Source organism: Bidens hawaiensis, unplaced genomic scaffold, assembly GCF_021521415.1.
Source record: "Bidens hawaiensis isolate Kalapana, Puna unplaced genomic scaffold, B.hawaiensis_p1.1 tig00028530_1, whole genome shotgun sequence".
NCBI lineage: Eukaryota > Viridiplantae > Streptophyta > Magnoliopsida > Asterales > Asteraceae > Bidens > Bidens hawaiensis.
The window spans coordinates 100732-111226 of record NW_027494673.1 but is presented as its reverse complement, the minus strand read 5'-3'; the positions used below and the strand labels follow the sequence as shown (position 1 = coordinate 111226).

The 10495-nt window shown below is 33.8% G+C and overlaps 1 protein-coding gene across 1 annotated transcript; it reads right to left on the bottom strand.

Moving 5' to 3' along the window:
* Positions 1–6692: 6692 nt before the first annotated feature.
* LOC143577362 (uncharacterized) lies at positions 6693–9735 on the bottom strand. Its single transcript, XM_077061212.1, has 2 exons — positions 9356–9735; positions 6693–7044 (listed from the first exon to the last, which is right to left on the bottom strand). The coding sequence occupies exons 1-2, from the start codon at positions 9662–9664 to the stop codon at positions 6859–6861; spliced, it is 495 nt and encodes a 164-aa protein (XP_076917327.1). The 5' UTR covers positions 9665–9735; the 3' UTR covers positions 6693–6858.
* Between the last annotated feature and the right edge of the window lie 760 nt (positions 9736–10495).

The window sequence follows — 10495 nt, the reverse complement described above, 5'->3', positions numbered from 1 at the left end:
GCTATTGCTAGAATTACATTTACCGCTTGATCGAGCTTCAATTGTTTATTGTGATAATGTATCGGCGGTTTATCTTTCGGGAAATCCTGTGCAGCATCAGCGTACTAAACACATTGAGATTGATATTCATTTCGTAAGAGAACAAGTTCGCATGGGAAGAATTCGAGTTTTGCATATTCCCGCACCATATCAGTACGCTGACATTTTTACGAAAGGTCTTCCTCGTCCGCTCTTCGAAAGTTTCAGATTCAGTTTGAGCGTGCTAGCGGCTCGAACTGCGGGGGTGTATTAGAATAACAAAGTAAGAGATATATTAAGATAGATATTATAGAATCTTTTAAACGTTTATGGTTATCTCTTATGATTTATATTAAGATAGATATTAGAGAATCTTTTAAACGTTTATGGTTATCTCTTATGATTTATATATTTATCTCTTTCACATGTATCTTCCCTATTTAAAGGGCTTTGCTAATAACATTCAGAGAGGGGTTTCTATCCTATTTACTATTAGACACATGTCACATGGTGGCAACACAAAGGACACATGTTAACACACAAAAACTCATGCCCTTATAAAGTGAAATGTGGCTAGTGACTAATCAATTGAATCTCACATGTCAACATCTTATGACATGATTTATCATCAAGAATGACACATGTCGCATGGTGGCAAGTGACGGTCCGACCGAGGATGGCTATAAATAGTGAACATGGGCTCCTCAATTGTGGCATCCAAAATACCAAACCACTTTCACTTTCTCGAAGTTCGTGCCACCGAGTTGAAGTCCCGATGCCACTCTAGAGCTCGATGTTTCATACCCCGACACCCTACGTATAGTCGAAGTACTGCTCGTTCTTCCTTAAGCGTTATACCCATACCCATTTTAAGGTAAGAGGTATGTTTAAGATATTTCAACTCATAGCTTAGATCCTAGTCTAGGGTATAGCCTAAACCTTGGAAAGTTTATAGATATATTTAAACTCTTTATATATAAATGTTTACAAAAATAGACGTTTCTTTATTATTAAGAAACATAAAGGTTTGCATACAAAGGTTATTGTCAATTGACGTTATTTTAAAGAAAGAAACACTATTTTTTTTATATAAAAGATAAGTAAATAATTAATCAGAAAAACATAACGTGCATGTAGTAACTGGAAGGGTGACAACACCGGTAGTTGAGTCTCTTGTTTAAGAAAAATAATTCGTATAAATCTCAATCAACCGTGTGACCTATTTACTTTCCTGGAGAGCTTAATGAGAGTGTTCGAATCTATTTGGTCAAAACATGCTACACCAAACGTCATACAAACCAAAAGGATATACGTAAACAAGGTATTCATTCTGAATAAATAATATTTCTTCTAAAGGAGGAAACATAAAATTTTAATAAAACAATTTATTCTAAAGGAATAAACGTAGAATTTAGATGTTTCTTCTACAATAAAATCTCATTTAAAGTAAGTTAGTGACAGGGTCAGTAAAGGTCTGATAAAATATCAGCCTTATGTTATTCGGATGATAGAGACATTGCTCCCGTTGAAATCTCTTACTTTGAAAAAAGTTATTATACGTGCACTAACTTTTGTTGTAACGATGAAATATAATCGAACATGATAGTTTGTTAGATTAATGATTTATCGTAAACCCGAAAAATACTTTGTTCTTTTTAACATTAAGGTTTGTTAAATATAGTTTCTACCTAATTTATTAACACACGACAACCTATATTCTAACTTAAATTATATTTCAAATCATGTTCCAAGTTAGATATGTTTCATTAACGAGAGTTAACTAGCTAAATAAAATATTACGAGCAATTTTTATCAAATACTTATGTATAAAACATGAAATCGGCAATTACATGTTGAAACTTAAAAGCAAAGAGCTAGTGTAGGTTAAAAAGAGAGGTGAATAGCGGAAACTTGTGAAGTGAGCATTTGGTGAGGGATTGATTGGGTTGGTTGGCTTGTGTCAGTATTTGTGACATTGATTGGTCTTAGCAATATCAAGGACAGTTTTCTTTTGGGGAAAATGTCTTAAACATACGATAGGATTTGTAATTTTTCCATATAAACTAGTATTTACAACACGTGTGTTATGATTGTTAAAAACATATACAAATTTCACGAAAAAATGTAACTTTTTTAAAGTTTATTTAAAAAAACAAACATGAATCAACCTCATCATCACAGCCATTAACTAAAACTGCTTCCAATTATAACTTAAAAAAAAAGACAAACCGAAGCAGTAACTAACAAAAGTGAACAAAATGCAACTTATAAGCAATTAACAACTACTATTTCATCATTTTGTGAAGCAATCAAATTTGGGTCTATATTTTCCATTGATGTTGCCTCTTTCAGTTAAGATAACTTTTGCTAAAAATCTTCAACTTGAATCATCAGTCTATTAATCCTATTTGAATCCCTTCATCTCCAAGTTCGCTCCCTCTTTCGCTAACCCTAATCCAATGATGCTTGAACAAAGAAGAGGCCATGTGGCTCAAATAACACATTATCTCTCTAGAAAATGATGTCGTTGCTAGTCCCCAACTCTCAGTTTCTCTCTCTACGAAACGTGACCATGGTAGTTCTACCGCCGTCATAGACAAACACAAATTGCCGAAAGCAAAAAAGAACGAATTGTTCGAGAAACAAAAAAGCAAAGCTAATTTAGCAATTTCCAAACCATCACCTGAGAAATCTAAAACTGCGAACAACAACTTTAGCGGAGACGAAGGTAAAACAAGGATAAAAATTAACTCGTGTGAATGTGAGACCATGTGGAAATCAAAGAAATTAACAAAGAGCAGGCATCATTGTAGTGCAATGGAGGATTGTACCTATATCATGAACAATTATAAAAAGTTGAACAATGATCTCAATACAAGACGAAATTTTACTAAATAATATAATATGTATAATTATAGAAGACTGGTTATGTAAAAAAAAATCAATATTTGGACTTTGGACAAGGAAAATTTATGCTTTATTTACAAAAATATATAGGGGGGGAAGACGTTGTTAGTAATATAGAATATCACTGTGACATTTTAGGTTACGTGTTATTATGCGGGTGCAAACTTGTTAATATGTAAAAGAAAAGCATATATGTAGCACACAACGTGTCAAGGTGACGCATTGATGGATTTTTTGTTTTGTTGAGATGAAAAGGTAGATATTTAGATTCAGTTTTGGAAAAATAAAAAGAAAATCATATTAGTTTTTAAAAATCTTAACCTTTTAAATAAATTATTTTAATGTTAAAAACAAACTGTAGCGATAAATTCATTTTTATGGAAGGGTGATTTTATTACTCTAGTCAATTTATGTTGTCTTAACCAAATCCACGTTGACTTCAGAGTTTGACTTGGGCGTTTTTCCGGAAAATCATACTGACGCCTGCTACTGTACCATTTTTGTGCGCCACAGGAGCAGAACTCTATGGCGTAACACATGGTGGGACGAAAACCGGGGTGAGCCCGAGATTCGAACTGACAACCTTGCATAAAGTCTAGCTCAAATACTTTATTGCCTTAATCCACCAAAAATGATACAAGTGGTGATCAAACTTGGGTCTTCATTGACGATATTATTATTACGAAAGTTATATCAAATTTTATAATAAAGTATTTATTATTGAATTATAGGAATAATAACTTATGTATAATTTTCTTTATTCCAATTTCGTTAAAAATAACCACCTTTTAAAGATTTTTTATACTACTTTGTACAACGATTTTAACTACTTTCTTTTAGGAATTTGTGTAACAATTGTTCACCGTAACTATTAAAAGTTTACCGCAGGTCACACCCTCAACCTCACGACTCACCTCCACCGAGCATCATCAACTCCACCAACGTACCACCATCCTAATCCTTTCGGCCATGTTAAGTTTTGATATAAACTAGTAAACTTCCCCGCGCGTTGCGGCGTTTCTAACGACTTTCGAATAGTTACTTACATCAGTTACTGTTTGTTTATGTTGTTTCAAATTGTTTTGCTTGTTGCCTCTTTTGCGCCTCATTAACAGTTATAAGCCTCTTATAGCGGCGGTAGGGGCGTTAACAGTACGCATTTGACGATTTTTAAGTAAAACTATGAGCCAAACCGTCAGTAATTACGTAAACCAAAACCGAAACATTACAGATAGTTTGATTCGGGTTTGATTTACGATTTTGAAAAATCCTATTACAAATCCTCAAATGCTGGTTAGGTTTCCTTAATAATGGTAAAAACATATATAAAAGTCTCCTTTAAAATAAAAGAATATAATACAATGAGATATGGTGGGGTATTCAACGACCGTGAGTCAACAGAAGTGCAACGCGACATCATCATAACCGACCAAGTCGCTGGAACAACCATCTTCGTGGTGCTGTTGCGATGGGTCTCTGCTTAGAACCGAAAGTGACGCGGGGATGAGAGGAAGGAGAGGGGGGTGGCGGTTGTGAGTGATGCGGCGTGAAGGGGTGTTGGTTGCCGGCGGCGTAGATGGCCGGAGTTCTATTTTAATATTGTAAATTTGTAATCGTTTTATAGTAAATTTTAATATGGCGCAGCTTGTTGCCGTTTGCCTGCCACTTTATTGTAATCGTTTTATAGTAAATTATATAAAACTTTTATTAATTTGTAATCTACATATGTAGAAAAGGCGAAAAGCTATACACAGTAGTAACTACCAACTATGAAAATCGTGATGGTTTGCAGATGTGTTAAAAGGTAATTCGTTAACAGTGGGCTTCTGTGTGATAACGGCCATTTGCCTTTTAATATATATATAATATATAATACACACAATTGTTGGGTTTGTGCAGCCTCGGGTTTAAGCCCGGTTAACTGAAAACATGTTTTGGGTTTATTGAAGATTGAACTATTGAAGCCATTAGAGGTTTTTTGGGCCGGCCTTGTATCTCTTTATTAGGTTTCTTAAGCTAGAAAACCATAAACAGCTAAATTAGTCCCTATATATTAATGTCATTGTACTTCACGAGTATTAAGAGTATAAAGCATTAAGATGTTTATAATTGCAGCTCGTGGATATAGGTTAGCTTAGACCGAACCATATAAAACCCTATTTAAAACAAGCTATTAAGTCGGTGTTCCGTATGAGTATTCAGTGCAGAACTAATGCACATTTACTTCATTTTGGTGGGACGTTTATTATTATATGTTAAAACATGTAGTGGTTATTAAATGTTTCCACCCATATTGCCATGTTTCGTATTTTGTTTGACCTATTACGTCATACAAACACATGTTACCCAAACCAACATATTCAAATCCAGAAGGGTTGACTTTGCGGTAAAAACTAAAAACTTAAAACCTTTTCTTTTCAAACAACGCTTGGAATACCTATAATACTCGAATGAGTCTTCATTAGACGGGATGATAACCGTTTATATTAGTTTTGACACTCCATGTCTTACTCATCCAGGAATACCATCATGAAGGAAACCCACTACTGTGGGAAAACCCCTTGATTCAGGTTTCAAACCTGAGACCTTTTCTTCCCAAATCTTAATCATCACTCCTATAACATTAGATCAGAAGGCCAACTGGGTGTTTTCACCGTACATATAAGCCCTACTTAAAACCATATTTAAAAACTCATTGAAGAAGCAAACACACAATGACGAACTCGGAAATATTTTACCCATAGTCATCTTTTTCAGGTGAGGTATTCGGGGTGACTCAGGTCGGGTCAGCGAACATAATAAATTTTGCTATATCGTGATAACACATAAAATTCAATAACACTATCCACGCCTTCAAATTTTGGACATAATGTTTAAACTAGATATGTGTTGTTTAGCTTTCATTTGTGTACTTATAGTTACATGCTTTGTTTAAGTTATTAGTACTTTCCAAATATATCTTTTACATTACTTGATAATAACAAAAGTTTAATTTTATTAGTACACATTCCTACTCAATAGTCAATTATAAAACTTGGGTGATAAAATCTGGTTTAAACTCAAAGCCCACTACAACTGAATTATGTAATTATCTAAAGCCCATTGAACTTTCTTTAGAAGCATTAACAATATTGGGCTTTTAGCCGACTCCAAAAGAATTGTAAATATAGGAGATCAAATTTATGTAAAATTTTTAAGCCCATTAAACTTTCCTTCGTAGCAATTACAAGGAACGTTGGGCACTTGGGCTTCTAGAACAATGAAATTTTACACCCTAACAAGTTGTTTTAAACTCACACGTTACAGCGAAGACGCAATCGGTATTGATGTGGTTTGTTATGGTACCGGTTTGTACCATATTAAACTTAATGTACCGGTTTGTACCATATTAAACTTAATGAAACTTGAGGGTTATCATATTAAAAGGCTGTGGGGTTAATTATGTAAATAATGAAACTTAAGGGTTACAATATGAATAAAATTATGGGGTTCGTTATCATATTAAAAAAATTGTGGCGTTAATTGTGTAACTAAATAAAAAGTTATGTATCATATGTAAAAGCGTGTGGGGTATCATTTATAGCTAAATAGAATTTGTGGGTACAATATGTAAATATAATGTGTTGACGGTTGCCACATACAACGTGCCATAAAAGTGTATCCTAACTAGCTCATACCTTCAACAAATTACATAATGCTACTCATGCCCAATAATATTAAATCCAAGTTTAAAAGACAATGTTTACATACTTATGTTTAGAATGGAATCCATTAAATAACCCTTGAAGCAAATTTAAAATGCAGATTAGCATACAGTCTAGGGACTATTTTTGGACTAACAATATATACAAAATCAAACCCAATAATATAGGGCTATACCCAATCAACCATGAGCCATGGAATGAATCTTCCAATATGAAGTTTGACTTTGACCTACGACATACCACGGTGTGTTGATTGAGAAGTTGAATTTAACGTAAGCTTTGGATACGAGATACATGGGTCGTCCATCCATGGAACACGCTCGGATGGACATGGAACTGGAGCCGGTTGAGCAATGAAAGTCGGTATGTCTTCTCCGGGCATCAACACTGAAACCTCTCTAGCATTTTCCGGTATCTGAAAGCATAAATATTACCGAATTTTATTAAACAACTATTATAACTGATAACATAAATAATACGTACTGCTAACAATATGTATAAATATTTATACGAGTATGATGTTTTTTTTATAGTTTTATACAATGTATATACGTATATCATATTAATCATACAATACTAACATTTTTGTAATAAAAAGAGAGCACTATTCTCAAGAAACAAATTCTATTATCGATGATTAATGTAATAACCATGAATTAGTTTAGTCTAGTTTAGCGTAAGTTAAGGTATAAACAACAAACAATTTGGTAGCCACTAAGATCTAGTATATTTTACGAGGATAAATACAAAAGTGTTGAAAATATATTCACACAAAATCATGCCTTGATTCATTCGACTCCTTAAAATACGGCTTATGTTGGTTTAATCGGATCCCGACAAATTGATAATCGTATAATAATAATATCAATATGTCTCAACAAGACAAATTTATTGATTTATGCGTATATTAAAAATTTTAAATCGTACATAAGTGCCTAGAAATTTATCTAACCGAGATAATACTTAAGAATATTATTTTATTATACAATGACGATAAATCACAAGAATCATGATAATATTAGCGTGTGTATCTTTGAGTGAATTATCAGCCATGAATAAAATAAAAGAATGCGCCTTTTATATTTGTAAAGAAACACGAGCCCACAAGGAATTAATATAGCACAAGTTAATGTGACAATAAGAGAGTTGGGGCCAATAAACCAGCTAGCAGTTTCTTTCTTGGACATATGAGGCCATGATTCAACTATCCTTGTCAAGAAAATACAATAAAGAGGGAGCATCCACATGATCATAAGATTAATCAAACCCTATGCACAATAAATTAAACACCACCCAGTCCCCACACCCACCCACCCACCCACCCCTACTTAATAAAAAACATTTTAAGACGAACATGTTTTGCCTGAACCAAATTGATACCTTTTTAAAACAGTCATGGTCAGAATTAGGGAAGGATATGAAACCCAAACTCAATGGGAATACCCAAATGACGAAAGATCTCGGTCGGGTATAGGGTTGGGTAATCGGGTATGGGATTGCTTTTGAATTTTTCTGCTTGAGATGGGTGTGGGATTCGTGATATATTTGTTTAGCTGACCCAGTTAACCTATAACACATACCCGAGATGAGTTTCTTTTTTATTAATATATTTTAAAGCCATACGACCTATAATATACCCGATTATATTCCTAGTTTCTACCAACTAGATTCATTTTAAGTATATATCGTATGTAACACACTCAGTTTCTTTTATGTATATACGGTATATAATATACCCGAAACCCACAAATATGCCCGATAACCGATGGGTAATTACCTTATACATACCCGATGGGTTTAGGTCGGGTATATGACAAACTTTTATAACCAGGTATGGGTTTAGGATTCCCTAAACCTGTTAAAAACCCAACACAATACCATCTTTAGTTAGAATCTAGTTGACAATTTACCTTAACTTACCTGGTTCTTTCACTAGCTAGGCTCAACACTAGTTTTGTTACATAGAAAGCCAAATCAAAATGAGTCAAACTCCAATATATGTTGCCATAAATATAGAAACAACAGGTAAGAGGATTGAACAAAGGGCCCATGATATAACTTAGTAGTTAGAAAAACAAGAGAGACAAAAAATTAAGGCATGGGATTGTCTTGACAAAAAGGGCCATGACATGCTCTCAGTACTTTCTTTTTCCCATCATAAATCTATAAAAGAAAATTTGTTGTTGCCTGAAAGAAGTAAATCAAACGGAACAACACAAACTTTTCAAAAAAGCATCAAAACCCTACAAAAAAGGAATTAAATTTGTACCAACAAATCATTTTCATCCGGTTTATAAATAATTAAATGCCCAAATAGTGTATATTGTTACAATTACAGTTTATTGCAGTCAAGACTTATGACCAAGAGTCATTACTCCATTTGTCTTGTTACAATAATGACTTATAATGTCATTCCTTTCTAGTTTTTGATTGTTTGGTGACATAAAATGAAAATTAAATTATTAGTTCCTACTTTATAGGCACTTGTTTAAGCTACAATTACCTAATATTTGTCAAGTAATAAAACTGTCATTTGTTCAATTATTAAGTAGGCGAATGTCATGAAATTTTCTTAAAAATAGGTAAATTAGCAACAAAAAAAACAGACTTTATTTTCTCACATAAATTGATATTAGGCCCAATTATTATGAAATAAACAAAATAAAACCAAATTCAAGAAATGATGTAAAATTCTTCAAAATAATAACAAAAACTAAAAAACTAACCTTGAGAGATGAGTGACGAAGCTTAGAGTTAAAACCCATCTGAGAATCACCATCTCCGGCAGCATTCCGGCCACCACCACCTCCGGCGGTGGGAGACAACACCGGCGAAGTGGTTCTCAAAAACCTCTCAAATATAGCCATAACAAGAAACATAGAGATCAAAATTGCAGTGGCAACAAAGCCAAAAGAAATTGCGTTCACAGACTTATCAAAATGCCTCCAATTAGCATCTCTTTGATCTTGTGAGTACAATGATGGTGGCTCAGTTGGTGACAAGTAACCCCATTGGTGAAAATCATCACGACCCATCAAGAAATGGTTAATATAGAGACTAGTGCACACAGTGGGTAGTGGTGATAAAGATTGTTAATTTGGTGAAAGGTTGATGGGTTTGAATGGCATTATGATGAAAGCATGTTATGACTTATGAGGGTTTGGTGTCTGCTGTAAATAAAGATGGATCTCAAGGTTGAGGTTGAAGATGGAGAGCATGTGAAAGCGTGAAACTTTACAGATGAAGGTAGAAAAAGTTAAGAGAGATTTGGGATTTGGGTGAGAGTGTGTACTGTTTGTGTTTTCTGAGGTGTGGATAATATTGTCCAAGGGGGTGTTTAAAATAGTTGTTTTTTTTATTAATTAGGATAATAATTCATTTTGATAGAATATTAGCCATATAATAGACCAGCGGCTAGAGGTGCACAAACCGGTTTTTTTAAAAAAACCGGTTCGGTTATTAACCGGACTTGTTTTTTTTGCCCGGAAAAAAACCGGTTCGGTTAATAACCGGACCGGTTAATAACCGGTTTTTTTCTGTCAAAACCCTAACCGGTCTAACCGGTTAGGACCGGTTTAGAAACCGGTTAGAACCGATTAATAAACCGGTTTTTTTATTAACCGGTTTTTTTTATTAACCGTTTTTTTTTTTTTTTTTTTTTTTTTTTTAAATTTCGCGGTTTCAAATACGAATATTTGTTTTTTATATTTTGTACTTAATGAAGACCATTATTTTTTCACAGTATAAACAAACCGATAACTACAAGGCAAACCGGTAACTACAAGGCAAAACGGATTGACCGGAGCCATTCTTTGCTTTCGTTGTTAGGGTTCTTTGCTTGGAAGATGAGTATGAGTGTGTGTTGG